The sequence below is a fragment of the Podarcis muralis genome, chromosome 12 (assembly GCF_964188315.1).
Source record: "Podarcis muralis chromosome 12, rPodMur119.hap1.1, whole genome shotgun sequence".
Lineage (NCBI taxonomy): Eukaryota > Metazoa > Chordata > Lepidosauria > Squamata > Lacertidae > Podarcis > Podarcis muralis.
Genome location: NC_135666.1, coordinates 56,089,034 through 56,103,781, shown reverse-complemented (window position 1 = coordinate 56,103,781; position 14,748 = coordinate 56,089,034). Strand labels below are relative to the sequence as shown.

General features: G+C 40.3%; 1 protein-coding gene across 2 annotated transcripts in view; it reads right to left on the bottom strand.

Annotated features, from left to right (window-relative positions):
- BBS9 (Bardet-Biedl syndrome 9) overlaps positions 1–14,748 on the bottom strand; it is a 226,820-nt gene that overhangs the window by 132,507 nt on the left and 79,565 nt on the right. For both annotated transcript variants that reach the window (XM_077916509.1, XM_077916510.1), the window contains one exon: positions 6,012–6,194. In XM_077916509.1, coding sequence (XP_077772635.1) covers positions 6,012–6,194 — 183 coding nt within the window. The remainder of the gene's footprint in view (positions 1–6,011; positions 6,195–14,748) is intronic.

The window sequence follows — 14,748 nt, the reverse complement described above, 5'->3', positions numbered from 1 at the left end:
CGCTTCTGGCGAACCAGAGCAGCGCACAGAAACACTGTTTGCCTTCCCGCCGGAGTGCTACCTATTTATCTACTTGCACTTTGACGTGCTTTCGAACTGCTAGGTTGGCAGGAGCAGGGACCAAGCAACGGGAGCTCACCCCAACGTGGGGATTCGAACCACCGACCTTCTGATCGGCAAGTCCTAGGCGCTTTGGTTTAACCCACAGCAGCACCTGCGTCCCTATGAAATATTATAATCATCAACATTTTCAAAAGTGAGTGTACCACAGCTTCCATGAATGCAATGGACATTTCTCCCTCCTGTAACAAGGCATTAACCACTCCCTTAATCAATCCTGCTAAATTTAATCAGCCAGTATGGGCAAGGGTGAAGAGGGCATCTGGTAAGCCTGAGCCCGGTAACTGTCTTATCCACCTCATCAGGGCCCAGCAACTGAAACTGATCCCACAGTCTGAACATCTCCCCCAGATATGTGCTCTTAACCTAATGCCACAATATTAACAGCTTTGTGATGTTACAAAATTATATTACTATAATATATTGTATGCTGGTGTGTGCAGGGGGTAGAAGCCACTGTAAAATAATGTACCCATATCATGAAAAAAAGGATTAATACACAAGCTAACATTGTTGTCATCACTGCAGACAAACATTAGCACACACACCGAAAGTATGAAAGTAATTTTGTTTGATAAACTGTGTGCCTTGAAATTACAGGGAGAAAGAAAGAACTCAGTAGTTTGGATTGTAAATCATATTGGTCAACAATATAATAGCATAGAAGGTAAATACAGTTTGGGGACATGTTTTAAAAAGGCAGTATGTAACAGCTTCCCTGGTTGGGTCCCATTTGGAGCTCTGGGTCAGAGGACTGTCTTTAAGATAAAAATTAGCTGAATGCTTTAATCACCCCATATATAATTCAGTAGGTTGGTTCTGCTTGTGCCAGAGCAGCCATCACCACATCTTTGGCTATGGAGGCAGATCCTGAAACTGAGGCTCCAATACTTTGGCCACCTCATGAGAAGAGAACACTCCCTGAAAAAGACCCTGATGCTGGGAAAGACTGAAGGCACAAGGAGAAGGGGATGACAGAGGACGAGATGGTTGGACAGTGTTCTCGAAGCTACCAGCATGAGTTTGACCAAACTGCGGGAGGCGGTGGAAGACAGGAGTGCCTGACGTGCTCTGGTCCATAGGGTCACGAAGAGCCGGACACGACAACAACAAACTTTAGACTTGATTTCATAAACCTGTTATGGTCTACTCAGGGTAATTTTAGGCTGATTGAAAGAGGGCAACTTTGTAGAAAAAATACCCCATTATCTGGTGGCAGCAAGTTATTATGTAGGGAAAGGACAGTCATACATACAGGGGGCTACACTCTCTTGTCACTGGATTCCAGCGGCACAGGACTCAGGGTGGAGGCTGTCACATACATTTTGTAAGTACTGAGTTTAAGAATTTAGTAAGTTTTACTAGGAAGAGGCAAAGGCCTAACCATTTCAGCAACTACAGTCCAAATTCTTAGATCAGTTACTTTGTACTGAAGATACGAGTGCTTTTATGCAGGAACAAAAATAGGATGCACAAAACCCACACAGCATGGTCCTTTCCTCTTCTGGAATTATATTTCTAGTTTGCAGATCCCATTCTTCTAGTTGTGTGCTAAAATGTCATGCCAAGAGCGGAATCTCCCAGATGAAGCTAACTGGCTTATTTTGGCATGAATTTACTAATTTACTTTGGCATGAGTTTTCATAAGCAGAAGCCTACTTAATTAGATGTATGAAGTTGAATGGAAATGCAGTGAGTTCATACTCACAAGATAAACCTTGTTAAAGCAAAAATTACCTGCTTACCTGGAAGTAAGCATCAATGGATGTTACTTTCGAGTAACCATGTGCAAGGTCACACTGTAGAACACCAATTGTATTATAATACTGCATGCCCAAATGGCTACACAATTATATTACTAAAATATTTTAGACCAATTTCTCAGCCATGGTTAAACCATCAGGAAATGTTACATTTGCACTAGGCCCAAGTGAGCTAACTCTGAAAGATGGTGAATGAGAAGTGTTCCATGTAAGTGAAATTGCTCTCTAGGCACCTCTCCATTTAAAGCCTGTAAACCATGAAAAAACTGATAAATCTTTTGGCTTCCACATCCAGTCTTAGTGGAAATAAGACATAAAAAGACAGAGTTCACAAGTGCCAACTGTGGTTAATTCCATTTCTGTCTGATAGAAAATAAAAATTACAAATATTGTCATTTACTGGGTTGGGGGGAAAAAAGCTTCATTTTCTTCTGCATGTTGTTCTGTGCAAAACAGCACATAATGTATATGACAGGGAAGCTGAATTCAAAAAGTACCCTTCACATTATATCAACCCAGTGAAATTGATTGTAGGGCAACAGAAGGTAAAAATATAAATGCCAAGACAATAATTTGTAGTATTTAGTTTGAAGATAAGAATATGGTTTTAAGAGACAAAAACATTAAATTAAAAATAGGCAAACAAAATTGTAAGCAAAATCTAAGTTGTCCGAAGGTCTCTGGATCAGTGATGGGACAAATTTTGTCAATGGTATTAAAGAGAAGATTGCTTTGTCTTTGCTTAAGAAATGGCTACTGTCTCCTAAAGGTCTACTGTGATGGCAGGGCAGATAGGACTAGAGACTCTTGCCACTTTGTGTCAGCTTTAAGCTTCAAAACTAAGCTTCCCTATCTAATCAACACCATCAAAGGTCAACTGTGACTGTAGACACAAATTAATTATTTTGGTGTTAAGAAAGATTTCTCTATCACCAACCTGCTTGGATAAACAACAGAACCCATGACAGCTTCACAGCAACCTACCGCCCAATATGCTAAAATCCTTTACCGAAGGAATGCAAAACTGTGTTGTCGCATATGAAAACATACAAATAAAGGATGCTTAACCATACAAATTAAACTCTGAATCAATCATATGTCAAATAAATGTCCAGAAAACAAGAAGCCATGTTTCTGATTTAAGCAGATACCCATCTGATAGGATGCTATTTGTGTTAGGCAGAAGATAATAATTCTCTACAGCTTAAAGCATACAGAATGTTATAAAAAGCCATTCTACATCAAATAAAATTCTACTACAACATACAGCCAATCTCATGATGTAAAACTGAATAAAGAGTAAAATACAAATCACTGGAATCCCCTCTCCAACCACAGTGCCACTCAACTGCATGGGGTAAATCTGAACACAAGCTAGAAGCCATTCTGAAAACATTGATGGAATGTCAAAAGCATCCCCTTACAAACCAGAAACGCCCTTCTCTTTAAATTACATTCAGATTTCTCTGGTACTATAACTTCTGTATGGAATTATTGCAGCATCCAAGTGAGGGAGCTATTTTATTATTTTTGGGGTTTTTGCTCCAATTTCAGGTTTTCCGTTTAGCACATCACAACACCACTTATATATGATGTCCTGGAATGTGACATTGCATATTGTGGGATATATGTGTAAAGGGGCCACAGAAGGGCAAGTACTAAAATTGCACCTCTTGTCTTAAGGCATCAAACAGATTTCCTCATGTTGTTACTAGAAAACGTCTCAAAGCATTACATTAAGAGAAGGCCAAGCAGATTGTATGATTTATTTTAAAAACCCACAAGTTTAACCATTCAGAACCATTCCACTCCATATATCTGAGAAATCCCAGCCTTTTTCAGATCCAATTCACCTGGCTTCTAGAGCAACAGTGGACAAAAGAACTGAACTTTTTACTACCAAATGAACCACAGTAAAACCTGTGACACTGTGCACATAGGTTATACAGTGTGCACATTAGCATAATTTCTGATGAGCATTTTCATGCATCGTATTTTTATGGGTGCATGTGAAACATAGAGAAGGAGACTGCCTTCTCTGAAACAAACCCACAGCTATGGAATTTCATTGAATATGCATCAAATTTCAACATTGCAGGCTTTTTAGAAGGCCTAAAAATCTACCTTTTTTAGTTGGACTTGCAGGAGTGATACTTGTTTGCTGGCTGATGGTCCAAATTATTTTTTTGACCAGCTAAGTTATGTATTTGGTAGTTCAAAGTTTAAAATTTTTGTATTACTGTTCTTGTTATCTTTAGCAGTTTTTGACTGTAAGATGCTCTAGATAGGCATTTGCCCAGATAAGCGGCATAATATTCTGCATAGATATTTGCTTCACAGACCGCGGAATCAGTGTGCCAGCCCAGGCAGTATGTCTATGTGAACTCATTGAGGGATTATAATTGTGCTTAGGCTCCAGGACAAGGGATTCTCTCTACAGGACTCCACATTCCTCATCAAGAAGGTGGAGACTGATAAATGTAGTCAGGCCAAGGGATAAAAGGGTTCTGTTGAGAAGAAGCACTCTCAAACAAGTGGTCTGCTCCCTGGGCTCTCTCCAGGGTCCTGAAAAACCTGTTATTGGTCTTGTTGTCTTCAGGCATCCTATCCATGCTGATTGCAGCCTGAAGATGAAACCTGCTCGCTGGACATTAATATCCAGTATCTAGAATAACTCCCATGTTTGAGACATTTGTAATAAGTGAAGAGCACTAATCTACTGTATATGTTGAAGTCTAACTCCCCCAGATATCTGATTATTTGTACCTCATCAGGTACTGCTGATCACTATGCCATGTGACCAAGGAATGTCACTACGGCTTCTTGGTGAATAACCTTCAGTAACCCACCCAGGCTGGCCATTGACTGTTCCTAGACAGCAAGAAATATAACATGACTTCCAATCTCAGTGGAAATTTGCTTGAGCAACAAGGCCTGCCTGAGCTCTTGAATATTGTGTGTTTCTGGGTCTGGCTCTTTCACCCTGACTTCTAGCTTGTTCTCAAGTCCTGCCTTTTGATTTGCCCTCTGATCTCAATTGCTGTTTAATCCTGACTGCTCTTCAATCCCAACTCCTGGCTCCTAGAATGCTGCTCACACCCCAGCACCTTGTTTAAGGACTAAATCAGAGTATGTTCAGGTAAGGATACACTGTCACTCCTTGGATGCAAAGGATGACAACCTGAATTACCAGTACTTTGTGAATACTTTGTGGGCTGATGTCAATCCAAACTACTTCCACATCAACCTGCCTGTGCACACTGGTTTTCTTCAGAGACCCTCTTCCAGCTGCCCCCATTCACAGGGAGGCTCTTCTGTTGCCTTATTTGCTATTCTTCAGGAGCTTAGAGAAGACCATTTTATTTTCCAGGTTAGGGACAAACCCTACCAATAACAATTAATTACCTATATTCCCTTCCTGAAACCTGATTAGATCAGTGAGAAGAGTAAGGGAAACAGCTTTTTTAAAAAGGAAAGTATAAGAAGAAGTGTCAAGGCCATCTTAAATACGGAATGTAGAATTCCAGGGAGGTCTGCAAGAAACAAATACTGCATCCAAAAGACAGGAACCTCATCCTTGCCAATGAGTTCAACAGCTGACCCTGTCATTTTACCAAAAAGAGGTGCTGTCTCCAGATGAAGGAACTGACCTTGGTACTCATGGGACAGAACAGACATCTTTAGGAAATGGTTTGATATGTCAAAGTTGACTCAAAACATTTGGATGCATCAGGATGAAATTCCAAATGGCACCCTCTCCAAATAAGCTAACGTAAATGAGAATGTTCTGCTCTTTAACAGCAGCCCGGATCTATTGCATGAAGCAGTCTATTGCAGTTTACGTAATGACAGGGCCACCCTGATACAGATACACTTAACCCAAAGAAAAATTCCAGCTGGAAAGACTAATTTGTATGCTAAAAATATAGTAGAAATTTATTTAGTATGGATCAGTAAGACACTTGGAAAATATGTCTTTTCCCCTGCCACTCCCCACCTTAAATCAAAACAAAAGCAAAAAAGTTAGTTGAAAGAAAAAAATAAAACAGTTAACAGAAAACGGGAAACGCATGATAATTATAGATTTAATACTTGTCCACATTTTTACAAAACCTAGTAGATTCTTACCAGCTCTTGAGTATCCTGTGTTAATGGCAAAAATGTAGCTTGTAGAATAGAAACTTGGTCAGCACTCAGTTTCTGCCACAGGCTAATCAGAAGAATTACCAGTTGGGTGGCACTTTTTAACTTTGTGAACGCCTGGAACATATTGGCTTCATTTTTTCCAGCTGCATCTGCTAGAGCTATTACCTGCAAGAATTACAAACTTCTGTTAGGTATACTTTTACTATTCTCAAGCACTCACTGCTAACATTACATTTGGCTAACTCTGAGTTTTCTTTAGAAGAACCTGATGAACTTTGCTTTCCAAAAACATAAGCCAGATAGAGTTTTGAGTTATTATTTGCCATCTTCTTGTAAGTGAGATAGAATTTAAAATCCATATGATACTGTGATTAATCTATTAGTACAATCAACATACAAGAGAACCTGCATTGTCTAGATGTATACAATATTGTATGGTATCCCTAAGATTGATCTTCAGTACATTATGTAACATAATAGCCTTTAACAAATTGTAAACACTCGTTTTAAATACCACCTCTGATGGTAATCCCTGTGTAAACAGTATCCCCTCTGGAGTAATTTCCACAGCATGTCATTTATTTGTAAATTAGGTTATCATCTCAATTTCTTCTGCACAGAAAGAATTAATCCTGTTTATCATAACATTTTCACTAAGTCTATTTATACACATATTGGTTTATACAAAACCGTAGATATTTTTGGCATTTCATCAGTTCACTGATGTTTATAGCACAAGAATGGCTACTGGCATGCAAAGATTTTGAAAAGGAAATTTAAGGTGTGCTGAAGCAAAACGCCAGCTCTTTTCTTTTTATAAAACTGGCAGACTGTTTTATCCCATTCATATACTCAGGAAATCAGTGGAAGAACGCAATCGGAAAGAGAACCAAGGGAAGTGGGACTTTAATCATTGAAAATGTTCTTGTTCTGGTTCCACTTCCTAGACATGGCTATGAGGTAAAACTGAAACACAAAACCTACTGTTGTTTATCTTACAGGAAGGTTATAGACTATGGCACTCCATGTGTGCAACATATTGATTATTGAGGTGCAATGTTTAGAAAGCAATTTAGTTAACAATTTTTATGAAGTGAAATGAGACTGTTAACATCTTGAGCCTCCCCACCCATTTTGTTTCAATCTGCCCACTAGCAGCCAGCAGATCCAGCCCGTATTTGGAGTAGGACTGTTTCTCTCACCAGGAAGTAGGGTTAGTTTTTTCTTTCCTATTTCTAACTTGGTGGACACCTGAAGGAAAGTTCCTTGCCCCCAAGGGAGCAGCTGGACAGCAGATATAGAAGAGATGAATGCAAAAAGTTCTGCCTCCTTAAGTCCTGCTTTCATTTCTGTCTGCCCATTAACAGGCGGCAGCTTTTCAGAGCACCTGAATCTTGGTTTCTTCTCCTGCAAGTGGTGTCATGTGCTCAGTCCTCGTCTGATATGTTTGTTGACTGTGTGGTGGTGATGAGCATTATTTAGCCCTAGATAACGACCAGAGGCAAGAGAGTCCCAAATGACAACCCTCTTTAGGGTTGTACTGTGGTGCGTGCAGGAAATTTGTGGTGTTATTAGGACTATTGCTGTGCATGGTCCATTGATTGTTAGGTCCGGTTTTGGAGCTAAAACTGGGCATGACCAATGAGAGAGTGCATTTCCGGGAGAGGGAATGGTGTGGCACAATGATATCATGGGATTGGAGTGTTGGAAGGGACCGCAAGGGTCATCTAGTCCAACCCCCTGAAATATCAGGTTATTTTGCTTCCCTTAGCTTGCAACCCAATGAGATCAGACCAGGCAGTTAGCTGCTAGCTATTTTGCCAGTTGGTGTGTGTTGGCTGAACTCTTAAAACCTGTACCAATAGTATATTAATTCTTTTGGCTGAGCTCTTAAATCCATACTACCCTCTAGTGGAGATACGGAGTTTGTTTGTTTGTTTCATTTTACTACCTTTCTACCTTAACTGTCCTTGGTAGAAGCTGGTAGGCTTCTCAGTGCTGGGGGACGGACAGACACTTGTCTGTTTTTATTATATTGCTTGTTTGTCTTTAGGAACGGCATATTATTTTTTAGTTGGTTTTAACTGTTGCCAGTCTCCCTCAGTGGTGCATAGACACCAAAAGAACAGGGTACACATTTTTACAGAAAATAAAATTGAGCGGATAGGAGCTGTCAATGAATGGGGCAGCCGTGAGCATTTCCTTTGTCATGGATGGATTAACTGGTTAAGCTTGAAGCTGAAGCTCCTTCGAACTTCTACAGCAGGGGTCAGAAAGGTTTATCTTGCCTGGGCCGGATCGGTCCCGCGGAGATCCCTGCGTGGGCTGGATCGCGCGCGCCTGCAATTTTCAGCATCTGCGCAGGCGCAGATGCAATTTCCGGTGCCGCGAAAGCAAGTCCCCGCGCCACGCTGCACCAGTTTAGTGCAGCACATTAGGGGGCGGCTCAGTTCGGGGGCGGCTCAGGGGCCAGTCAAACAACCTCTGTGGGCCACTTCCGACCCATGGGCCTTAGGTTGCTGACCCCTGTTCTATAGGTAAGGAGGAACAATTAAGATGGCCCCGTCAAAACTGATTTGCTCAATGGCCCTACAGGAGTATTTGACTGTAAACCAGCAGCTAACACAATATGTTTGTTTGTTTGTTTGTTTGTTTGTTTAAAAGATTATACCTCAGTTTGGCAAATATTAAATATTAATTTAACAGCAATGTAAATATCCAGGTGTCCGCGGTGGGTTAAACCACAGAGCCTAGGACTTGCCGACCAGAAGGTCCGCGGTTTAAATCCCCGCGACGGGGTGAGCTCCCGTTGCTCGGTCCCAGATCCTGCCAACCTAGCAGTTCGAAAGCACGTCAAAGTGCAAATAGATAAATAGGTACCGCTCCGACGGGAAGGTAAACGGCATTTCTGTGCGCTGCTCTGGTTCTCCAGAAGCGGCTTAGTCATGCTGGCCACATGACCTGGAAGCTGTACACTGGCTCCCTCGGCCAATAAAAGGAGATGAGCGCCGCAACTCCAGAGTCGGCCATGACTGGACCTAATGGTCAGGGGTCCCTTTACCTTTACCTTTAATTACTTATACTAAAATTTATATCTTGCTTTTTCCCTCCAAAGTAAAAAAACAAACCTAACAATAAAATTAACAAGAATCCCATTAAAACTACTAAATGAACATGAGCACTGTTTGCTTCCACAGATGCTTCATAAAGGAGTGTGCATGTTCCCACTGTATTCACAAATTACTGAAGAGGTAAATATATACTTAAGCAACAAAGAAATCTTGATAAGCATTACGAAAAACTATTCCTTCCAAATAAAATAAAGAGCATAAGAGCTCTACGTCCAAATACTGTATGTACTCAAGCCAAATAGTGAGGTAGAGCCTCAGCAAATTGCGCTAAAGGGGAAGGAAGTCTCCAACTCATAAAAATCAGAGCAAAATCAATCCCAAACTTGTAAATGTGCCAGAATTACTCATGTAAATGAATTCTACAGTAAATGAACACAGTTGCATCAAAGTATTGAAATTCTCCTGTTTAGTATTCATGAGTATTTCACATACATGATGTCAATAATCTTTACAACACTCCTGCAAGGTAGGTCACAGTTGTTTAGCTGAGAAACAGTGTCTTGCTTAGGGTTATCTAGTGCAGGCATCCCCAAACTCGGCCCTCCAGATGTTTTGGGACTACAATTCCCATCATCCCTGACCACTGGTCCTGTTAGCTAGGGATGATGGGAGTTGTAGTCCCAAAACATCTGGAGGGCCGAGTTTGGGGATGCCTGATCTAGTGAATGAATGTGATACAGTATTTGAACTTCAAACAAAGAATTGTGTCTAACTTTCATTGTGATTTCTCTTACATTTGGTTTTATACGATGTTAATCATATGCAGAGAAGATGCATTGAAATTAATGAACATGACTAACTTAGGCCCATTAATTTCAGTGGGTCAACTACTTGGAAGGTAAAACAAACCAATATTCCTGCATTTTTCTTCTCCTTCCCCTTAAAATTTGATATAGAGGTCAAGCTCAAGAGGAGAACTGTGTACCTGGAGGTGTCAGATGCTCACACCCATGTCCAATGTATGTGATGTGGCTCAGCCCGGGAGATTAAGACTTACACCTGGTGAATTTTATCTTATTTATAGACCAATGTTCAGAATAATTATCCAGAGACTTTTACAACGTAATTTAAAACAAAGCCCTGCTGTACAACTAGGCAATGACTTTCCCAATATTTGTGAAGTAAATATGTAAAGGATCACTGCTTTTAATTTGCCCCAAATTAACATTTAGGAATTATTGCTTTATAAACAATTATCCCCAACGTTTTTCTCCTGCAATTTACATGAATAACTCTACAGCTTGAAACTTCTGTACAATTTCACAAGAACAATGCAGATGTCCGTTCCTTGGCCCAGGCTTTTCTTTTTCTCTGCTTCAGTCATAAGGCAGCTTTTATAACAAGAAAGTGTAACATCTGACTTTGCTCTAGCTATGATGGTTGTTGCAGTGTCCATCAATCCAAACAACAGGACTTAAGTTGTCTACTCATTGAATTTCCTTTGTTTTACCTTAAGTTGCAAAAGCGTTTAAATGAAAGAAAGAACTGAAAATGTTTCTCAAGAGTAATCTATGAGGGGAACATTGTCAGCAATACAAAGATCAAAGAGACAGTGAAACAGGCAGCCTATTTGGGCCTTTTTTTAAGCCAATCAAAATTTACTTGCCATTTATAACTTTTTTGTATATACTTTTCTGGCTGACCAAATTCTCAACTTGCCCATATAAACTTGTCTACAGTAAAGCAGATGCCAGCATGTTTTTTATATATATATATATATATATATATATATATATATATATATATATATAGGAACTCAAACACTGAGATCCTGCTCTGTTCCAGTAACAAGAAGCCGAAAGCACCAGCCTGAAGATGACGAGTGAGACCTCGTCGAAACGTCGCCTAGACACCCCAACTTTTACACGGGAAGACACCCGAGGACACCAAAACCTGCATTCCTGTACCCGTGAAAATCTACGAAAGCATATATATATATATATATATATATATATATATATATATATATGGAGACCCTTATAAAATAAATAAATAAACGGAGACACAATTCAAGAAAAAAATTGCCCTCTTCATCAAGGTTATGCATTAAATTGGCCTATTAACATTTCACATTGCTGCTGGCATGGCTTAACTTCAGAAGTTTTTTTTATATATAAAACCCCTGAGGACTTCATCAACTTCACCCCCTAATACTAACACCAACAATGTTTGATCCAAAAATGCTCAGTATATTAAACTTATTTTGACCTCTTGATGTCTAGATCAAATTATGGATATATTTGAAAATTCTCTTCAGAATTCTGGCTTGCATGCTATATTTTCCTTAACCTTGCAGATATATTGATATTTCAGAAGTTGAAAAATGAAAGAGGAATTAGCCCAGTTGGATTCTTGATTCTGCGTAAAGAAGGATGAATGGAAGCCCTCCTTCACACAGTGCATAGTTTTGTTCATTTATATATTTATTATTTTACAACGGTGGCTTTGGTGAGCCTGTGTGAAAAGAGCTTTTAAACTTTCCGCCTTGCTTGGGGAGCAAGACCACTCTTTCTCCCATTCCTCACCTGCCAGCTGCAAGGTGACGCCAAGGGTTTGGGTATACATGATTTTCATGTATACATAGAACCCTTGGAACCAAACCTCTGTGTAAGATGTGATCGTACTGTACTGCTTAATTGCAACAGTCTTTAAGCAACACACAACAAACTCAACAAATACAATAGAGGTAAAATTAATTAGAAGCTAATTAAAAAAATCAGAACTGGAGCTTCCGGACCAGGTGCAAGGGTACAGCACACTGGTATAATAGAGTGTTGAGGTTAGCAATGCATAAGTCATAGTGGCCAGAATATCCCCATTGCTTGGTTGGTGTGCCAGCCATCGCTGGTAAAAGGCACCCTAGCCCTAGTGTGAGGTCTCCTGAGCCTCCAGTGACAAAAATGGATCCAGGAGCACCCCTAAACCTGTTCTTTCAGAGGAAGAAGAGCCTAATACAGAGTGGGTAACTGGCCAGTGTCTCAAATAAATAAATAAATAAATAAATAAATAAATAAATAAATAAATAAATAAATAAATAAATAAATAAATAATTTATTATTTATACCCCGCCCATCTGGCTGGGCTTCCCCAGCCACTCTGGGCGGCTTCCAAAAGAATATTAAAATACTGTGATACATCAAACATTAAAAGCTTCCCTAAACAGGGCTGCCTTCAGATGTCAAAGACATGGAACCACCCACCCTTTGTCCTCCCAGGGTCCAAGCTTAGTTTATTGGACCTCTACAAACCAGCCATCCATTGTGCCCAGACAGTGGTCCAGATTATACACAGAACTGCACATAATCGGCACACTTTCCCCCAAAATTCCTACTGACCTCTCCCAATGGCTTTGTATAGATGTTGAACAACCATATTCAACTAAGATTTACTCCGAGTAGACCAACTAAAATTAATAAGCATGACTAAGTTGGGTCTTTTCATTTCAATAGGTCTACTCTGACTATAATCAGAGTGTCCCAGAGCTACTTTTTGAACATGACCCTGTCGGCAGGAAAAAGAACCACTGTAAAACAGTGCACCCAATACCCATTGCCTAGAGCCAAGTCCAGGAAGTTACCATGGTTAATGGTATCAAAATACACTGAGATGCAGCAGCAAATATGCTCGTGTCATCAGGGAAACCAAGGCTGATTCAGTCCTGAAATTGCGTCTGAACCCAGACTGAAACTAATCCAGATAATCTGTATCCTCTGGATCAGGGGTCAGCAAACTTTTTCAGCAGGGGGCCGGTCGACTGTCCCTCAGACCTTGGGGGGGGGGAGACTTTTTTTTTGGGGGGGGGGAGAACGAATTCCTATGCCCCACAAATAACCCAGAGATGCATTTTAAATAAAGGCACACATTCTACTCGTGTAAGAACACGCTGATTCCCGGACTGTCTGCGGGCCAGATTTAGAAGGCGATTGGGCCAGATCCAGCCCCCGGGCCTTAGTTTGCCTACCCATGCTCTGGATTATGTCTGAACAAAGAATGAGATTTCAGTTAGACTGATGTAAACAAAACATCAATACGTAGCATGGCTTGGCTTATGTGTTCCAAGTAGGGAAGAAACTTTAGAATTTTACTATATGTAACGCTCCTTATCAATGAAAAGACAATGTACGGTTTTTCTATTTCAACCACTCTATTTTTAGAGTTTCATTGGTTCTTTAACACTGCATCAAAAAAAAAAAGGACAGTCAGACCACTCTACAAAATTAAGTTCCTACTCTACTAACCCATTTGAACATATGCGAGCCATACCACTGGGGGGGGCGGGGTTCATTATCTATAACATATTTTTCTCTCCCTGGTGACAGCAAAACTATCTGCTCACTATGCTGGCACGTCTTCTTGGCTTCAGACAAGGAAGAATGATATCAGCTAGGAGAAGGAGGAGGAGATCCCACATAACCAGGCTGCAGCAGAGCAGAGCAGTTTGTTTTGCTGAAAACAAGTACTCCTTGAATATGGAGCACTTGGCTGCAACAATAATCAAAGAACAAACTGAAGAGAAGGAAGATGGAGAATGCATATTCAACTCCAGGTTTATGGGTTTGTTATGCTGACACCTTTTCTTTTTGCAATACAGTGGATGCTCAGGTTGCAAACGGGATCTGTGCGGGATGCACGTTTGCAACCCGCAGCGACTCGTCTGCGCATGCACGGGTTGCGATTTGGCACTTCTGCGCATGCACAAAGCGCGATTTAGCGCTTCTGCGCATACGCGGCCACCTAAACCCGGAAGCAACTCATTCCGGTACTTCCAGTTTTTGGCGGGTCCTTAACCCAAAAAAACGCAACCTGAAGCATCTGTAACCCTAGCTATGTCTGTATTTATGTTGCCACATTTAATAAAGACATTTAAACTAGAGCAGAGGGCTACTTCATTCGTATACAACATTATGTATTTCATAATGCTTTGCAAAGTATTTATCTGAACGTGAAAACGCTGTAAACTCCTTATGATACGATTCTTACCCTGTCCTACTGATATATTCTCAGGTAAGTGGAATTGGTATGACAGCCTTAGTTAGATAAAACACACATCTGTGTATGCCTGCAACGTAGGCAGCCACCTAGACCTGAGTTTTCTTTTTCCTCCACTGGCTTCCTTCTTGTAAGCAGCCAAGCCTCCTAAGTTTTGAGTGCCAAATCCTCTTCACGCTAGGCTTATTTAAGTTTTCAACATATGTATGCAAACAAAGCAAATAGCACCAAAACCTATTCCCGCTGAGTCTCTGTTTCAAGAACCAGCAAGACTTTTAAGCAGATGAATTCCATGTTTTCAATGTGTAGTTTTAAAAAACATTAATTTGTATGACATGATTTGTAGCACTTCAGCAAAAGGCAAACCAACTATAAAGATAGCCATCTGTATATTTTAAATGTATTTTTCAACCAATAATAATGTTATGTGCACGCTGAAGACTTATGTATATTTTAGCCTTGTGATTGTGTCTCCCTCTGATACCCTAGCATTCTGTGGCTCAACTGTTTTTAACATTCGGTAGATCCTAGACTCTCACATGTCTTCATTAGGTAATTTTGAGGTTATTCTGCTTTTAAATTCAACTAAGATACTTCCG